The sequence below is a fragment of the Nipponia nippon genome, unplaced genomic scaffold (assembly GCF_047370975.1).
Source record: "Nipponia nippon isolate SJK-2023a ecotype South Korea unplaced genomic scaffold, ASM4737097v1 scaffold_8, whole genome shotgun sequence".
Taxonomy (NCBI): domain Eukaryota; kingdom Metazoa; phylum Chordata; class Aves; order Pelecaniformes; family Threskiornithidae; genus Nipponia; species Nipponia nippon.
The window spans coordinates 6,761,618-6,780,303 of record NW_028262402.1 but is presented as its reverse complement, the minus strand read 5'-3'; the positions used below and the strand labels follow the sequence as shown (position 1 = coordinate 6,780,303).

At 45.4% G+C, this 18,686-nt stretch overlaps 1 protein-coding gene across 5 annotated transcripts in view; it reads right to left on the bottom strand.

The window, feature by feature from the left end:
• Positions 1 to 18,666, bottom strand: part of ELP1 (elongator acetyltransferase complex subunit 1) — a 33,297-nt gene extending 14,631 nt beyond the window's left edge. For all 5 annotated transcript variants that reach the window (XR_015701035.1, XM_087742074.1, XM_087742075.1 and 2 more), the window contains exons 1-21: positions 18,446 to 18,666; positions 16,846 to 16,998; positions 15,033 to 15,114; positions 12,979 to 13,059; positions 12,533 to 12,618; positions 11,166 to 11,265; positions 10,173 to 10,263; positions 9,555 to 9,678; positions 8,795 to 8,885; positions 8,106 to 8,336; positions 7,636 to 7,806; positions 6,892 to 6,991; positions 6,071 to 6,253; positions 5,177 to 5,283; positions 4,581 to 4,684; positions 3,693 to 3,746; positions 3,490 to 3,595; positions 2,696 to 2,811; positions 1,877 to 1,950; positions 1,164 to 1,242; positions 818 to 897 (exon numbers count right to left, since the gene is read on the bottom strand). Coding sequence is in view for 4 of the 5 variants with exons in the window: in XM_087742074.1 (XP_087598200.1) it covers positions 818 to 897; positions 1,164 to 1,242; positions 1,877 to 1,950; positions 2,696 to 2,811; positions 3,490 to 3,595; positions 3,693 to 3,746; positions 4,581 to 4,684; positions 5,177 to 5,283; positions 6,071 to 6,253; positions 6,892 to 6,991; positions 7,636 to 7,806; positions 8,106 to 8,336; positions 8,795 to 8,885; positions 9,555 to 9,678; positions 10,173 to 10,263; positions 11,166 to 11,265; positions 12,533 to 12,618; positions 12,979 to 13,059; positions 15,033 to 15,114; positions 16,846 to 16,998; positions 18,446 to 18,595 (2,363 nt within the window). In the remaining variant the exon portion in view is untranslated. The remainder of the gene's footprint in view (positions 1 to 817; positions 898 to 1,163; positions 1,243 to 1,876; positions 1,951 to 2,695; positions 2,812 to 3,489; positions 3,596 to 3,692; positions 3,747 to 4,580; positions 4,685 to 5,176; positions 5,284 to 6,070; positions 6,254 to 6,891; positions 6,992 to 7,635; positions 7,807 to 8,105; positions 8,337 to 8,794; positions 8,886 to 9,554; positions 9,679 to 10,172; positions 10,264 to 11,165; positions 11,266 to 12,532; positions 12,619 to 12,978; positions 13,060 to 15,032; positions 15,115 to 16,845; positions 16,999 to 18,445) is intronic.
• Positions 18,667 to 18,686: the final 20 nt, after the last annotated feature.

Here is an 18,686-nt window from a genome sequence, read left to right as displayed (position 1 = left end):
TGCAGAAAATAACTACTCAACAAAAGAGCTCATATGTCATTCAGTACTGACACACAACCTGCCACACTACCAGAAAGCTCTTTAACATCTCTCATCGGTCCTAATTGATTCTCAGCCAAGAGCGGCATTGAAAAAAACTGGTCAGAACAACCACTTCAGTTGCACAAAAAAGCAGAGGGCAAGCTTTTCAAGATACAGCTGTCTTGTACTAAATCCATTATGGAGATGCTGAACACAGAGCACTTCTGAAAATTAAGCCATTTGCTTTTATTGCTAGACAAAGATTTAAGGTCAGGTCAAAACTGAAAGTAAAACAGAATTGCTAAGTGATAACTCCAGCTCCTGAACAATTATTTACTTCAGCAAGCTTGAGAAATGGTGAAGCTACCAGTGCCCTAAAGCCTCTTGTCACTCAACCTTTGAGAAAGAGGTCAGGGGACATGATTTGGGAATCTAAGCAAATATCTTGGCCTCAGGCTTCAGATAAGCAGTGCTATCTTGCTCCTGTTTATGAGGGAACAAAACTTTTTCTGTTCATATTTACCCCTGTACAGCAAACCAGAAGACAAGTCAAAGCAGTCAGATGATGTACTGATCCCTTGGCTGGAAAAATCTAGTGGCTGCCTGCAAGCTGGCACTCCCAAGACGACACACTGACTGCCTCTGAAACTACTGAGCTTACTTGAGTCTTTATGACCCAACATGCCAGATTTCTGACTGACTGCTTGCACCCACATTGAAGGGCTGCCAATATTTTGACAAAATAACGTACCACCACTGATTACATGCATGCTTCCATTTGCAGAATTATACTCACTTCAGTTCTGTGAAAAACAAGTTGATATAGTTCACAGAATCTATTTGCCTGATAAAGGTTTCTGCGTTGTCCAGAAATACCTGAAATAGACAGGAGTATTACTACTGTTATTCTGAACAATTACATTAAGTACAAGAAAAAATTCAAAGACCTTCTCTGAATGTACAAGATGAAGGAAATGCTAAATCCAATCTGCCTGCATGAGGATGCAGCAGTGCAGACCAGCCATCTCTGCTGAACGCAGAACTGACACCACCACCTACTCTTTCGAGCCCACTGTTCAATGTCAACGGATTCCAGGCTAGATGAATATGGAAAACAACTCAACAGAACTGGACATACTTGCCTTGGGATTGTGGTCATAGAGAAGATTGAGGTTGATTCGCAGCTTCCTCATACACTGAAATGCTTCCTTGAACATAAGCCTGGAGGAATAAGTCAAGTGGGACAGTTTACATAGTGGATAGGTGCAATATTTGCAAATAAAGGCAACTGACCAGAGGTAAGCACAGACTCCCGGGCAATGAAACAGCCTAGACAATAAGCCACATAGATTGCCTTCCAGAAAAAAATGTGCAAGGTCAATCCTGTTCATTGCCAGCCCCTGCAGTGGGACAGACCAGCATGCCAGGTTGAGGAAGCAATACAGGCCTTGCATTGGTTTTTTTCTCTCTTAAAGTAGAGAACTACATTTTAATCTAAGGGACCAAATTCTGTTTCAGGAACGTCAATGTAAATCAATTAAACAAATAAAACATGAAAAACAGCAACCTTCATCATGAAGTGATTGAAATGTCTGGAGAATGGAGCAGACGAACATTTCTCCCACCCACACAGTCTCAGCACACATATAAGCCCTTCAGTGGTGAAGTGAGAGGCACCTGGGACTGCTGAAAGCTGGACTTCTAGCTGGTAGCCCCAGAAACAGTCTCAATGCCACTAACGAAGTCAGTTCCTTTGAATTTAGCCTCCGTTCTCCAGCACAACAAAACCAGGCCAGCCAGCCTCTAATAGATCAGACAGGGGGAGGGAAGACCAGAATACACCAGTGCCATTTACCTGTCTAGCCACTTCCGAATCTGGGCAAGAACCAGAGCTCGGTGGTGAACAGTCTCCAGATTTCCTCTCGGCATCTATAACACAAGATCCACACAATTATTTGTTTGTAGTTACTCTGCCTACATGAAGGCAGAGTGAGGACTGGCCAATTTTCTAGGCCTGTCTGCTACTTGCAGGTGCATGGGCCTGTTTTTTCACTTCAAAGGACATGCAATTTCAACGACTGTGGAAAAATATCCGAAAATTCTCAGCTCAGAAACACTCCTTCCTCAAGAGGCTGAACTCCACTCAACCAGCCAAGACTCAGAGCAACCTGATCAAGCTTTCAGGTTAGCCCTGCTTTGAGGAGGATGCTGGGCTACACACCTCCAGAGGTGCCTTTCAGATGACATTGTTCTCCATTCTGTGAACTTCTGCTGGTTCTGAAGAGTGAGCTCAGCACTTCAGACAAACTTAGTGCCAAGGCTAATGGAGGGCAGCTAGCAAATACAGCAAATACTAAGAGGTGAGTCAGAGTCACTGTGAGAGGCCACAATATGTAGCAAGACGCTACCTCAGCCATTAGGAATCTGAATAGCCCTTCCAAGGTCTGTACATACTCAGCTGCCTGTGCTGAACCTAACTCCCCCAGGCATGCTCAAAATCCCTCTGCATCCAGCCAGGCAACTGGAGATTTGTGAGGCACTGTGCTGCAGCAGCACAGGGCAGCAGCTCTGTAGCACTTCACACTTCGTTTGCAGGTTGGCCAGCTGCCCCCTGAGATGGCCCCCCTACACCCCCTTGATTGCAGACCTCAGCAGACAGGGGCAGAGCACTGACCTGCAGCACAACCTTTGTGTCCTGGGGCACGACAGTGATGATACGCGAACCTCGCTCCACCTTGCGCAGGGTCTCGCTGTTGGGTGCAGCAGGACTGCTCAGGCCAGCCTGAAGAGCTGAAGACAGCATAATTATCAGCACACACGGCACACCGCAGCACAGTGCCCCAGTCAGGCTTTCCTATGTGGCCCTGCAAGGTTGTACTGGACTAATGGAGTCAATAATACACCAGTGATCTTCAACTGTTCCAGATAGCAAGAGGACCTCTCTGTGCTAAGCACTGCTGCACACAAAGTAGAGATACATCCTCTATACAACAGGATCACAAAGCTCAACAGACCGGATGAGAGAACTGAAAAATGTAAAGGACCAATAAGTTGTTATCCTGCCTTTCCCATGGTCCTCATACATCTCAGACCTAGACAGCACCAGAAACTCTTTCTACTGGGATCCCTTCTCTACCACACACCCTCAAATAGCACACCGCCCTTTCTTTTGTTTGGATATGGAGGGGAGGGACAGAATGCAGGGCTAGGTTGTTGAAAACAGACAAGGGACAACAACTACAGGACAAATCCTGCTCCCAGGGAGAAGCATGTGATATACAAAGTCAGTTCCCTGTGCTCCTTGCTCTCTGATAGATTTTTGAAAGCAGTTCTCTTCCTCCGTCTCTTAAGCAGTTTCTCTGAGTGACCCAAATACAACAGGATTGGATGTGAAAAATGGGGACATCTTGTGGTTCCAAGAAAATGGCCATGGGCTGCCAGCAGCAGGCAGCCAGAGCTGGCATTTACCTTTCACTGACATGTTCTTCAAGCAGAAGCACTGACAGGTGTGGGAGTTGGTTGTCACCAACAAAAACTCATTGTATGTTGCAAATGACGTGATGTTGGAAGCGACCTGTAGAAAATGAAGTTTATTGCTGTATAGAGCAGAACAGGAAAGCTGCCTTTGGCAGAGGAAAAGGGGATGCAATGGGGAGCAAAAAATTAGGTACCTCAGTATCATTAACAAAAAAACGGCATCGATCTGAGAGGCCCAAGATCACCTCCTGTAAATAAAAAGGATGACACGTATAAGCTATCAGTGTCACAACCTCCAGTGTTTCACAACACTGACTGGCACTGGATTGAAGCACCTTACAATTAGGTACTGAGTACCTCACGTGAATTACTTAGAGAAGCTGGACAGGAAGTCATGAAACCTCTATACGGAGGGCTTACTTAAGTGTCTTTAAACACTTCTGCCTGGAAACCCAACTTGGTCTACCCTGTAACAGAAACTTCACGGTAACAAAATAGAAGCAGAAACCACACCAGACAGTTTAGGTTTTTTTCAGCAGCATTTGGTCCAAAATACCAGAGGAAGAGCACTAGTACAGAGCAGAGCAAAGCAACTCCATACAGCATTCACCTGGATGCATGCTGAAGGAAAGAAACCCTGAAACTACCAGCAAAATAGCTAGTCTTTCCTTAAGCTGTTGTAACTATCAAAAAACCATTACAAATAGGAAACACCAGTAGTAGGAGATCTGCAGTAACTCAATGCAGCCATGTTTGCTAATAGGGTAAATTCAGATTAAAACAGAGCAAAATGCTGTTTTCAAAAAGAGCAGGGCAGTGACTGCTGGAAATTTTAAATCTGAAATTCCTCGCTCTTCAATGACATTATTCATTGTATTCATAGAACGGGGAGATGGGGTGTTAACTGCAAGCCATCAGAAATGCTCTAGAAGACAAGGTAAGATACGCTCTCAGTTCTGCACAAGGCCTTATGAAAAATGCTGTTAAGAAGTATCACTGGACCCTGAGCAGAGGATCATGGTGCACATGTGACACAGAGAACAATCGAGTAGGGAATTTAATCTGCTCAGAGTCTTACTTACTTCACCACTGATCCTCGTGATAGAAGTCTGCACGCACGGGTAGGGGAACTGAACAGCAGAGCCATTGCTAGTCCGCCAGGGCTCAAGGACCGGAGTAGAAGCCTCTAAAGAGCAAAGAAGATCAAAGTGTTTTCCAGCCAATGAAAGATTCAGACATTACAACCACATGACAGGTATCTCAAGAAAACGAGAGCTGGGAATAAGCTACACTATCTGACAGAGAGGAGGAAAGCCGACACAAAAGTCCAAGACACAGCAGACAAGAACGTGGTAACTTCTAGGGGCTCAGCAGCACATTTATTCCCCTGTGGAACAATAGAGAAGTGCCAAGGACGTCGCAGTCAGTCAGCACTTCTGCAATCACTAAACCAGTCATCTTCTTTTCAAATCATAAAGTCTGAACTATCATTCTCAACAACATGAAATGCTTTCTGACACAAATCACCATTTCTAGGAGCAGAGGGAGCACGAAAGGCAGAATCCACTACCAGCAAGAGTCACCCATGTCCCTGAAAGTCAAATAATCTCATTAAACCTTTTGAGAAATCTGTAATAACTACACCTCAGACCAGGTACTTTAATAGGGCCCAGCTTACCCCAGAGGTATTTCAGGATCTGTCTATGAGCCAGCTGCAGAGCTACAGTTTTGGTCACTGGGCTGCAGCACAGGCTGATCACTTCTCCATCTACAGGCACAGACAACCTGGAGCAAGACACAGAACATCAGTCACAGGAGATACATTTGACACCTAGATCCTGCATTTCTCGTGGCCAGATGGAAGGATGCTCTTCTCCAGCATGGACAGATACCTTGTTCATGTGTTCTGCAGTCTTTTCACACCTATGTCAGCTGACATTGGCACCACAGAGCACCAGCAACTGCAGCCAACAGGCATTTGCCTAACTGTGTCAGTCATTGTCTGCATACTTAGAGCACTCCGCAGAGCCCACACTTCTTTTGATCTAATCTAGTGTTCATATGCAAATCAGCCTGTCTTTGCCGTGTGACTGCTGCAGACAGCAACTCTCAGGATCCCTTTGGAAAGCAGATTTTTGTACCCCAGGTGGCTTCCTTCTGTGATCTGGTTTTAGTTCAACTGACCCCACAAAGCCCAGCAGGTGAGGAGGAGGAGGACAGGAGTAACAAGGGCTACCAGTCCCCTCCTGGACCTCAATAATGGTGGGCAAAGGGTAGAATGGAGGAATTCAGTCCCCCCAAGGGCCTGGAATTCAGAGGAACAGAGCTGTCCTGTACTGACACAGCCATGCTAGCATACACCTTCTTGTCAGGCTGGGTGTAGGCATTAGGACTACAGGCAAGTGCTGACCAGTAGGCAGCTTCACAAGTTGTTTGCTTCTCCTGCAGGAAGAGAGCCAAATTCCCCAACCCACAGCCTCCAGGCTGCACATCTACTGAGAGACTTAGTTCCTTCTAGGCACTGTCCAGAGACACTCTCAGACTTCACCCACAACTGGCAGATCTCTAGTACCATAAATTCAGGCGCTCTTCTTTAGCTCCAGCCACGTGGGGCACTGCAGTCAGATGGTGAAGGACAGACTGAGCAGCATGCTGACCCTGACCAACCACCAGGAAGCTGTCATCTGGCAGCCAGGTGAGAAATCGGAGCCCCAGAGGATTCATTGCTTCATTGTTGTCGCTGCCCACATCAACTCTGTCACAAAATAAGAAAGACTGGGAAGCAAACAGAACCTGATTTCAGTAGGCCACCTCACTGGAGAGGCGAAGATCTTCCTAGGCACAACCTGGCTGTTCAGACACACAGCGTGGCTAGGAGGGCTCCAGTGCACAGTCACCCAAAGCATGAATCCTGCCACAGGCTAGACTGGTGATGAAGGACGAGACCCAGGGAGCCCTATTTGTTTTCCCTAGGCAGTACTGCTCCCATGCCAACTGTGTATAGAAACAAATGTAGAGCAGGGTGGGTTTTTTACCTTGTCCATGGTCCTGGGCACTGCACAGCCATTCCTTTGGCTCTGGGAACAGGAGTGCAAAGTGCAGCACCTCAATGCCAAGAGCACCAGGCACAGGAAAAGCTATCTCACTGCTGTCACTGACAGTCACTGCTCCCACTAGATCAAGACCTCAGTAAGGGCACTTCTCAGGATAAACTGCCCACTGTGTTGCCCAGTCCTTAGCACTAATTGCAGGCACAGTGTCAGCACAATGAAACCAAGTTATCTGACAACCTTTTCAAAATCTTGAGACAAGTGGTCAGAGCTGTGACCTCTAAAGCGTCCAGCCAGGCACTACCCTTTTCTCCTCACTACAGTTGTACTAGTTCTGTATTACCTGTAGGTTTTATCCAGGTATGGTGTTTCCACAGCTGCTTTAAATCCATTTCCACCCACACCTCCAAGCCTGACAGTGGGGTCATTCACTGTGCTCTGTCCTAGCAAACACAGAACAAAGCAGAGTTTAGAGATGCTACCAATAGAGCCCCTTCCATCTTCATTCTTATCAAAAAGTAGATGCCACAGGAAACTATTATAAAAGTCAGAAAATACCATCCCTACATGTACAGCCAACACCCAATCCTCATTAACACTTACCCCGAGGACCACAGTTACCTTGTAATGTCAACACAAAACTCAGGGACAGCAGCAACAGTCTCTTGTCTGAGCACACTGAGTATTACACTGCATATCGGACTGCTTTGGGAAGCACTGGGTGCCTCAGATAGGCCTTAGGTAGCTATTCCCAGACACTTCCAGTGCCAAGCAGCAACATGCCATCAGAACAGATTACACAAGATACCACTTGCTAAACTCTATTCAAGCTGAAGCTAGGCCGGGGGATACTACCAGCATAATCACATAGCCAAGTGCTGAACGCTGCCTTCTCACAAAGCCAATGCACCACCAAAACGCCCTTGTGCCACCCAGACTACTGCAGATGAGAGAACAGAGCTTGAACCAGATATATCCCGCTCCTGACTACTAAAGGCTTGAGTGACCATCACCCTACTAGTCCCCCAGGGTACTGCTCTCAGGGACAGAGGGTTTCCTTTAACAAGACCGTACAACATGCTCTCACCATATCTGTACACATAGATCTTGTTATCAGCATCCAGGACAGCCATGTCTCCACTGTGTTTGGGATCTGTGTGAAATGCAACCTGATTAACTGCCTGTTGGAGCTGGACCTCATAGGTACACATGGGTGGGGGCACCACAGCATGCTGGAACGCTGTGACAAGCACTTTATCTGTGCAAGAAAAGAGAAAAAAAACCCAAGCTGTAACCCAGTCCAAATGTTAGTGAGGCTTGTTAGGTTCTTTACTGAAAGTAGGAACAATGCTACAGGAAAATACAGTTGCTGTGCCCTTAGCAGTTAACTTCACTGAACCACCTCTGAAGCTTCCATCAATTACATGGTTCCCTTCACTAACAGCTGTGTAGAAACAGCAGCTAACCCAAGAACTACCAAAATCCCATCCAGCCTGCATCCAAAAGGCTATGTCACTTCTTGTGACCCTAGAGCTGCAAAGCAGTCCCCCTGCTTACCTCCATCTATGACAGCCACATTTGCCACATGCTGGCTATTCTCCCCCATCCCATGGTCTATGGTCCAATGCCAGTCATAGGAGAGGTAATGCCAGCCCTGGCAGAGTACATGCAGTCTATACGGGTTCTCTCGGTCCCACAGCAGCGACACCAACTGATTTTCCTCCAAGCTACCAAAATGTAGACTTTGCTTCAGGTACCAGTGATAGTTCCCTGTGGTCCACAGCTGAACTATAGAGAAAGAAATGGTTACTACAGATTGCTACTTGAGACCCATCTCAAACCCTCCCCACCACCACTGCTCTTCTAGGGGTGGCTTAAGTGCAATGAAAATAATAGTTCTAGCCTTCAGCCCGTGGGCTGTGTCATACAACACCCAGCACAAGAAAACTTAACAACAGACTTTGTGCAAAAGAGTCAGTCCTAGAACTCTTTGAACTCCCCTTGTGAGAAGACACACGTCTTACGAAGGGGTCACACATTTAGTGTTCCATTAACACCATTTCCAGTTACAGCAGCCTGGAAGATGCTTTGAGCTCAGGCTGAACTACCAGCTCTTCCTGACCTGCACAGGGATCTCAAAGCTGTAGGTGAGCCTCCCCAGTGTCTTCTAACTTGCAGGAGAATACTCACTGCTAATGACATTTGCAGGCAAGTGTAAGTGCCAGAGCCTCACATAGTGCCCTCACCATAACTGTCTGGGTTGGAGTTTTCCACCTTCAGGTCTTCCAGCCATACAGCCAGGATCGTAGAATCTGCATTCCAAAGCAATTCATTAACCTGCAGAAACAAACACGGCTCTTACTGATATTGTTGCCTCTGTGTAGGGTGGGTATGCTCCCAACTGGTTTGCAAGACCATGAGTTGCTCCTTATTTTCAACAATGCACGGTGCAGGGCTTAATATACTAACATAGCCCTTGTGTATTGCAAAGCTCCCGACAGCTGGAGCAAAGCATTCTGAAGCAGAACCTGTCACAGTGGTTCCACAAAGCTGAAGAGGTGACACAACCACAAACATGGCAGCAGTGTTCTGTTTGCCCTCTTGGCCCTGAGGAAGCATCTGCAGAAAGACCTCTCAGCATCCAAAGGCAGAAGTTGAAGTAACACCCTAGCAGTAGCTTCTCACTTCTCTTACTTGGGATAATGTGAGTATTTCACCTCACTCTTGCAACAGCTGACATCCTGAATAGCATTTTTGAAGCATTTGCCTGGTAGAAAGTACACAGGGGCCAGAAGTACCCCAGGGCTACAATCCCCCTGTACTTGTCTCTGTACTATAGGCCTTGCATCTTCTCCACAGGCTTCTTCATTGTTCTCTTCTCAGGTCACTTTTTTCCATTAGGACCAGCACAAGTGTTAAGTTAAAAACTTCCTCCTAGAATCTGGAAAAGATCTAGTCCTCCTCTCCATTACACTCTAATCAAAGCAGCCCAGACACAGCACTTACTTTGACCTGCCCTTTCTGGAACGGGAGGGTGAATTCCCCGTGAAGAAGTCCATTCTTCTCCAAGAAAACTACATCATGTCTGTTGGGTTTTTCTTGCGTGGATGCTATCAGGTTTCCAGAGGGCCTTAAAAAAGAGCCAAATGAAAAGTGGTAGCTCACATAATCACTAGCTGTCATTTCAAACACCAATCATCTCGCATTTTCTCCAGAGACATGAAGAAAAGGGCAGCCGAGCATGTGTTTTCCTCAGCACTGTTCAGACTAAGACACAGGTCCAGCAAAGACATTTTCCAGGACTCACGACATCCCCAGATGAGCAAGCAAATGTCAGCACTGGAAAAGGGAGCTGTAAGATTCCTGTTTATACAGTTAAGTCCAAAACCACTTGACACTGAGACTGTGCAGAGAATCTATCCCTTATTCCCACATGTAATGTAAGTATTAGGCTTTTCAGGGTTTAAAGGGCTACTCTTCCTCATGCTGGATCAGAAGGAAGCTTTCCTCAAGTTTTGGGAGAAATAAACACAGAAGAAATGAAATTGATGCTGATCAAAGACTGTGACTAGGGAATAAAAAGCAACACTCTCCTGCCAGCATGCAGACTGCTTTGCTACTCACTTCCAAGACAGCGCTTGTTCTAATCCTGAGATAGGCTCACTCGTGGACTGCAGCACAAGCTCTCTGTTCCATACTCGGACCTTCCGAGCACCTATAGGTTGAGAGAGCAAGGAGACAAAGATGTAAGAAAGCACTGGGAAGAGACTTTTCTAATTTTATGAGGGTAAGAGAGCAAATTTTGATGCACACGAATAAAAAGATTTCTCTTGTACACCTTAAGGGGTAAGAACTTATTCTGTCTCAGGCAGTTCTCCCATAGTAACTGAGTGACTCTAAAGGACCTGAGTAAGAATTTCAGTCTGATATATCTCCGTCATAGCCATTTCCCTCTCCAACTTTCACCATAGAAATGTTAAAATCTTCCTATAAATGCAAGATCCTCCCTAATCTGAAGTACTGAAGGTAAAAACCCAAACTAGTGGAAGAGCAGTGCAGTTTGGTACAGTTCAATATGTTGACCAATACACTTAAACTGCTATTTATATAATTGTCACGGAAGACATCAATTACAGTCTTACAAGACATATATGTGCTTATCACCTCTTTGGCTTTAGGGCAAAACCTAGGGAAAAGTATTACCAGTATTTAAACAGAAGTGTGCAAGGCCAAACTGCTAGTATGAGGAACAGAGGGTATGGCAACCCAAACAGATTCATCCATTTGGCACTGAGAGCCCACCAGAGATTGGCTAGAGCTTAAGTGGTGATTTAACATGGGTGAAAGAAGCAGTTCAGATAGTAATTACTCAGTAGTAACCTCTCCTGGCTTCTCAATGGACTGAAAACGAAACTGCAAAGAAAGTGTTCAAAAGATCGTGTCTATAAAGTACCTCCGAGAACACCAAAACAGAGAAAAGAGCAATTAACTTGCTCAACTCACCCTTGCTTTATGTGGCCAAGAGACCATGAACACCAGCCAGTTCTTGCCTGGTTTAGTTTCTGCTTAAGAAGCCTTTTATGCATGTTAGTATTTCAAAGAAGTTTGGTCCCATACCTGTCTCTGGACAGACGGTACTCACTGCAACAAACTGCCCATCTCCTCTCCATGTAACCCGAGGCCTGCCGTCATCCCAGGCTGAAGCAGGTGACACTTCCTGAAGTCACACAAAAGAAAGTTCCATCAAAGCTTGGGAAGGCAACTGCTGTCTTTGTCTCAACAGACTGCATTGCTACGCCAGCTCTTTCAAGAGCCTTGGCATGAAATCAGTCCATTAAAAAATCTTAAGGCTGCAAAGTTAAAAATTCATTACTCAGAATGTTATTTTCGGAAATACTAGAACTGAAACTGTCTGTTGAGTCAATCTGCTCTTCCTGCAAGTGCATATGACTGTCTATTCACATGATCACATGCTATCCTTCCCTTCCACCAGGGTCTCTGCTTATAGACCAGGTTTGCATAAGCTGGATACAAGGATGAATCAGGGTTTTTTCATGACTGATGCTTGGAGTCACAACCCCTTGGAAGAAGAAAGGCAAGAAAGGCATGCCATCCAGGCAGTCTGTAGGGCAGACAGAAGCTGGGATGAGTAGTAGTGTTCTTCAAGGCAAACAGGCTCTTCACAGAACAACACGGCGGCCGTGGGGAAACAAACTCAACAGAATACAGATAAAGAGGCAGCTGTTCAAAGGTTTAACTTTGTGAAACTAGGCATATTTTCCCAGATACAGCCAAGCCTCTTCCTGTCCCTCCTAACAGTAAAGCTGGAACAGGACACATTTCATGTTTCTGCACTGTAGCCTACCAGGTTTCAGCGGGACAGTTTTAATTTTGAAACTCAAACACAACAAGAAAAATCCAGCAGTGAGGTGTTTTTAGCTACCTGATTTTTCACCAAATAAAAAATGAGAAAACAAGACCCAAACAAGGAAGTGCCAGACAAAGGAGCAAAGAGCTAAAATGTGCAGGCACATGGAGCTGCCTCACATGACTGGTGATGCTCAATAGCCTAAATCCTTCTACTCTTGCCTTCTGAGAGCTAAAACTACTGTTATTTCTGCTCCTCTCGGCCACACTGTGTGCTGTTTCTCTTGGTCATATGAACACTTTAGTCTATAGCACACATTGAGCAAAACCTGTCATGCTGATTTAAGGGTGGCTTTACCTCTGCAAGCACTAATGCTTGCAAATCTTGCTTTGAGCTCTGTACAAACAGTCCTAAGTACTCCCAGCTGCTGTCTTGAATTAGGAGGAGGATAAAAATCCTGGATTTCAGTTAACAACAGAAACAAACAGAAGCAGCCTATGAAGACAACCACCAGAAAGGCGGTGGCAAACTGGTACCACAGGAATAACAGAAACTCTCTTTATACATGTTTTCCCAGAGACAGCATGGGCCTAACATAAGAGAACTAGTACAATACCGTCTGTTTGCGATGCGCTGCCTGTTTTCCTTCTGATCCATGGAACTGTGTCTCCTTTTTACCCCAGCCAAGAGCAACAAACTTTCCTGAAGAAGAAATAATAATTGTAGTGGAAGATTTACAGCACTACTCTGCACAGTGTGGTAAACACAACCACAGCTCCAAGCCACCCACACCTCCCATCCAAGTTTAATTCTAAAAACCTGCAGGAAATTTACATAGCCCAGAAAGTCCTCTGATTATTAGTATTATTAGTACAGGAAACTTACTTGAAATTACACTGACAAGTTAAATATTGGTGTTCCCCTTCAGCTGCCCAGGGGCATTACAGTCTAAAATGTCTCCTGGGGGCCAGTAAGTGCTCAGCTCCATTTCTTTACTTTCTACATGCTTACAACACACTGATGACATCAGTTTGAGCAACTTCATTTCAGTGCACCTCTCACCTTCCCCAAACTCATCCTGGTGGATTTGCTTCTCAGTAATTGGTTCAAAATCCCTTGTCATCATGATGAGTGTTTGCTGACCTGCAGGGTAGACATTAAAGACAGTATTGGTAATGATATGTCCAGCAAATAAAAACTCAGTGTTCTCCTATGTTGTCCTACTGTCCTGTCATGGACTTGAATACAGAAATATTTCTAATGGTAACATGATGCTAAGAAGAACATATCCTTCAAAGCAGAAAATCTCAAACTGGAACAGAAGGACACTTTCAAGTCTCTCTCTTCAAAACATGCTTCCAGGCCTAATCTTAAAAACTTCTGTCCACCTTCAAAATAAGTACCTGGCCCTCTTAAACATTTTCTTTTGAGATATGAAGGACAGGAAGATGATCAGGAGCAGTTGGCATGGATTTATGAAGGGGAAATCAGGCCTGACCATCCTGATAGCCTTCTACAATAAGATGACTAACTTGTGGATATGGGGAGACCAGTGGATGTCATTTATCTTGATTCTAATAAGGCTTTTGACACTATCTCCCATAACATCATCACAGACAAACTCATGAAGGATCGGATAGATAAAAGGACAGTGAAGTGGACTGAAAACCAGCTGAACTGCCAAGCTCAAAACCTTGCTATCAGTGGCAAAAAGTCCAGCTTGAGGTCTGTCACCAGGGGTGTGCCTGTGGACACTGGGGCCAATGTTAAACGTCCTCATTAATGACCTGGAGGATGGGACCCTCAGCAAGTTTGTAGATGATGCAAAACTGGGAGGAGTAGCAGGTACACCAGAAGGTTGTGCTGCTGTCCACAGGGACCTTGTCATGTAGGCGAGATGGGCTGTCAAGAACCTCATAAAGCTCAGCAAGGAAAAAAGCCATGTCTTGCACCTGGGAAATAATCTCAGGCACTAAGATTAGGAGCCAAGTGGCTGGAGAGCAGCTTGGCAAAGAAATGACCTGTGTTTCCTGGAGGACACCACGTTAAACATGAGCCAGCAGTATGCACCTGCTGCACAGGTGGCCAACAGCATCCTGGGCTGCATTAGAAGGGTTGCCAGCAGGTTGAGGGAGGCGATCCTTCTCCTTTACTCAGTGCTGGTGAGACACGTGGAATGCTGGCTCCAGTTTTGGGCTCCCCAGTACAAGACAGAAAAGGACATACTGGAATGAGTCCAGCAAAGGGTCACAGAGGTGATTAAGGCCTTGGAGAACCTGTCACATGAGGGGAGGCTGAGAAAAGTCAGACTGCTCCAGAGAGCGGGCTCAGGGAGAATCTCATCAGTGTGTATAAATATATTATGTGGGAGGTGGGGTACAGTAAAGAAGACAGAGCCAGACTGTTAGTCGTGCTGAGTGACAGCACAAGAGGCAATGAGCACAAACTAAAATACAGCAAATTCCATTAAAACATAAGAAAACAATTTGTTACTGTGAGGGTGGTCACAGACAAGAACAGGGTGCTCACAGAGGTTGTGGGGTCTCCATCCTTGGAGATATCCAAAACCTAACTGGGCACGGTTCCCAGCAACTTGCTCCAGGTAACCTGCTTTGAGCAAGGGGGTTGGAATAGGTGATCTCCAGAACTCCATTTCAACCTCAAGCATTCTGTAATTCTGTTTTGCTTGAGGCTAATTTTATTTTCTAGGTGAGACACATCTGTAGTGAAATTGAGCCTGACACACATATATTTCTTACCAAAGGACAAGAAGCAGTTTTTATTACTAAGAAATCAAATGGGGATATAAAGCAGGAGTCTTTATGTTTTAGAGGCAAGATGAAATATGGAAGATCTGAAAGACTAATTACTGTTCCATAAAACTCAGCTTTTTGGGCCTGAACAGCTTCTGTTTGCATCACCAAAGCACCTCATGGATCATGAAATGCAATCTCATATATAGGATCAGGTGGGTTTTTTTCTCTCTTTAAGTCTTGGTCCCAATTTCATAACTTCGTATTTTACTTCTTCTATCTTAAACTTAACTGTGTATTGCATTTTGGCCACAGTGAGTTTCACTCTTAAAGGCAGAAAGCTTTACAGGCTGTTGTTGATACCTGTTGCAAGCAGAACAAGCTCTTGGTCAGGACTCCAGCTCATGGTACTCAGACCGCTGTCCACACTTCCAACACATTCCACCTGCAAGACCAAAATAAGATCAGGGAAGTGCAGGAACGCCAGTGCAGCACCATCCCAGCACAAAAGCAATCAGTCACCAAGGCAGGGAAATCCTCTCCTACTTAGAAAAGTCACAAGTCTTACTTTACCCTTTGCATTGAATGAAACAAAAGAAACGTTTCTAACCAAAGACGGTTCCAGAATGTTCATATATGAGAGTCCAGATAATCTAAAGATTAGCATTTTCAACCATAGTTTTAATAAGAGCTTCATTCTGCAACTCTCAGCCTTATGTCAGCCTGTATAGTGTTAATACTAATATTGCCTGATCGGGTCTGTGGTTACATTGGTAAACATATTGAAGTCACAAAACACAGACATAATGGTTCTCACCTAGAGAATTTCAACATCCATTAGAACTCTAATTGGCTTGTGCATGTTGAACTTGACAATTGTATATAGCTGCACTAACTTCAAAGTTTATGAAAAACTGGGCCAGTTTTACTGGGCCACCATGAGTATATAAGCAATAGCAGTGGGCAGAGAACTGCTATCATGCACTGTTCTGCTGATTTGCAAAAGGCGTGGAACAGAACAATTGTGATAAATAGCAAGATGATGCCATTCAACGAATTAAGCTTGGGTGTCACAATCTTTTCAGGTAAACGAAGTGGGACTGGGCACTGGTGGGCACAGTAACCATCACCGGCATACAAAAAGTTTCAGAACAAGCAGAGTAACCTTCAAGACTTCTTTCTTGGTGCCCAGACTGCACCAAAAGAACACAATTTTAAAACTGAGAAAGTAAGCCAAAAAGCCTTGAAATAAAGGCTCTGAAGTTAAACCTCATCTCTGACCCACATATCACTGCAAGAAAAATCTCACGTATCACATCTTTTGTTAATCTCTGTTCCCTTATGACATGTTTTAAGTTGCAATAAGGGATACATTTTTCACATACAGCTGATAGTATATTTAAGTGGTATCTGCAAATCAAACCCAAACAAGAACCGAAACAGGTGAGCTGCAAATAACAACAATCTGACAGTTAGCCCAGACAGACCACTGTCATCTCATGCCTACCTACACCTGCACTGTTGGGCTGGTATTGTGGAAGCTGATGCAGATTTCAGGGGGTGCTGCTGTGGTGTTTAAGCATCTTGCTGACAATTCTACAAATCTGACACTAAAGAAGGAACAGAAAGCAAGTATCTCAGGTCCTGCTGTATTTACTCAGCCAAGATGTTTTGGTTTCCCTTTAGTGTTTTCCAGAGCTTTTTTATTCCAAATGTTCTTCAAATCACAACACGCAACACTTTCTCCTCTCTTCAGTTAAGTCATGTCAGCATGATGTTCTGTATTGACTGATAATAATAAAAAGGCAGCTACACTGTGAGTTATGAATAGATTACTTTATTCTGTACCTAGTCTCAGCAATATCCTATTTCTGTAAGACTGTTCAGTGGATCCCATGCTGCTGGGTGTGTGCCAACAGCCCCCTGAGCAAACATACAGGGCTAGGGCTGTGGACAGGCAAGCCACTGCTTCAATTACGGTTCTTTTATGGAGTGTATATTCTGTCCTTAATCCTGCTCAAGGTTCCCACAAAAATCACCTCATCTGGCCAGAAAAGGGAAATTAACCACAGCTCAGTACGTAATAAACACACAATTGCCCCCTGAAGAAATTAAAACAGTGTCACCCTTTCCTTTGAAATCCCTCAGTCTTGTTGTGTCTTTCCTGCCACATTACCTGCTTCGTGTTGAGATTGCACAGTAGGATGTCTCCAGCGGCTGTAGCAACACACACGCACTCCTGCTCTGGAAGATCTTCGATACCCACGATGCAGCCACTTCCATCCTCAGGCATGAAACCTTCTGCAGTCAAGGAAACTTCTCTTGTCACCTTGACATAGAGAGACCAATGACTTATTAACTACATGTCACCTCACTGGGATTTTTGCAGAAATGACAGAATAACATCCATGGGTATATTTCGTCCTACTACAATTACACAAAGCATTACACAGCAGAAGTGAGTATGTGAACGGCACCAGGAAACAGGCAATGTGCAAGTACTTAACTTCATTTATCCATAGGAAACTGTGAAGGTCCTCTTATGTTAAAAGTGCCAGACAGACAATGAGAAAACTCACATAAGGGAGCAAATAATAAATGGCAATGCTACAACTTCCAATTTGTCTTGCTAATCATCTTTCAACCCCCTTTTCATACTTCTCCACATACTGTCAACATTAAGAGGCGAACAGGTAGCTGCTTAAAGTGTCCCAATAGTTTAAGGGGTCATTCAGACTTTACAGACACAACACAAAAAAAAAAAAATCAAAGGAAAACCATTTGGATATGCATTCAGGTACAGCAAACCAAGAAAGCTTTAGCTAAAAGAGCTCTCTCTAGCTTAGTTGCATGAATGTTTTACACATCCAGTCATCACGGAAAAAAAACACAGTAATAAAGACCTGAAATAAGTCCCTCCCCAAAACCAGAAAAGGAACCTGACATATGTAGCAACTTCAGACAGGCTTCAGAATTTTTTTCTTTTAAATTTTAAAAAGATTTTAGTTGATAGTCTTCACAAACAGACCACAATTTTTTTTTCAGAAAACACCCTTCTTTAAAAATGAGATCCCAGGAAAGCTCAAAAGCTCTTCTGTCTGCTAACTTCAGAACTGAACTTACTGAAGGAATTAGATGTCTCAGAGTTGCATAGTGTGCTTCCAGAGAAGACACTGCAACTCCGCTCTAACAGGAACTCATGGCTCAATAGCGTTATTTTTCGTTGGCAATATGTTGTGTTTTTTTTTTTTCCCCTAAAGCACGGTTTCAAAAGTTTCCTCGTGTATTCTTCACTATCCTTTTGCCTGTTGGCTTCTGTTTTGTGAGTTGTATCTCTGATGCAACGGTTCACCGGATCATGCTTAAGACCAAACCACAGGAATGACCCATGTCAAATACGACCACCCTCTGGGAGGCAGATTTAGTATTTTAAAAGCACAGCAAATCACTTCAGCCGCTAAGATCAGGGTGCAGCCTCACAGCCACCTTCCCAGGCACCAGGAGAGAGCCACCAGCGGCGGCAGGGAGCAGCAGGAGGCTCCAGGACCCCACAAACGCCGCCCTGTCAGAAGGCGGCCGCGGCCCGCCCAGAGCCGAGCTCCCGGCGGGCACCGACGCGCCGCTGCGGACAGGAGGCCCAAACGCTTTATTCCGGCTTTGCAACGGGCGGACCAAAGCCGCCCCTGACACCACGCCTGCAGCGATGCGCGACAGCCGACAGGCACCGGCACCCTCCCCCGAAGGTACAGCCCTGGCCCGAGTCTGACAGCTCTCACCGAGTCCGCGGCGGGGCCCAGCTCTCGAAGGCCGTGCTGGGAGCCCACGAGGACCGTGCCGCGCTCGGCGCTGAGGCAGAAACACTGCGGGGTGCCGGGGGCGGCGGCGAGGCGGCGCCCGCCGGTCCGCAGCAGCCGCAGGTTCCTCATGGTGGAGGGATGTCGGGCAGCGCCGCGCCGAGCCGCTCAGGGCGCCGCCATCTTCTCCGTGGCGGGCGGGCGGGCGGAGGCGACGGCGCAG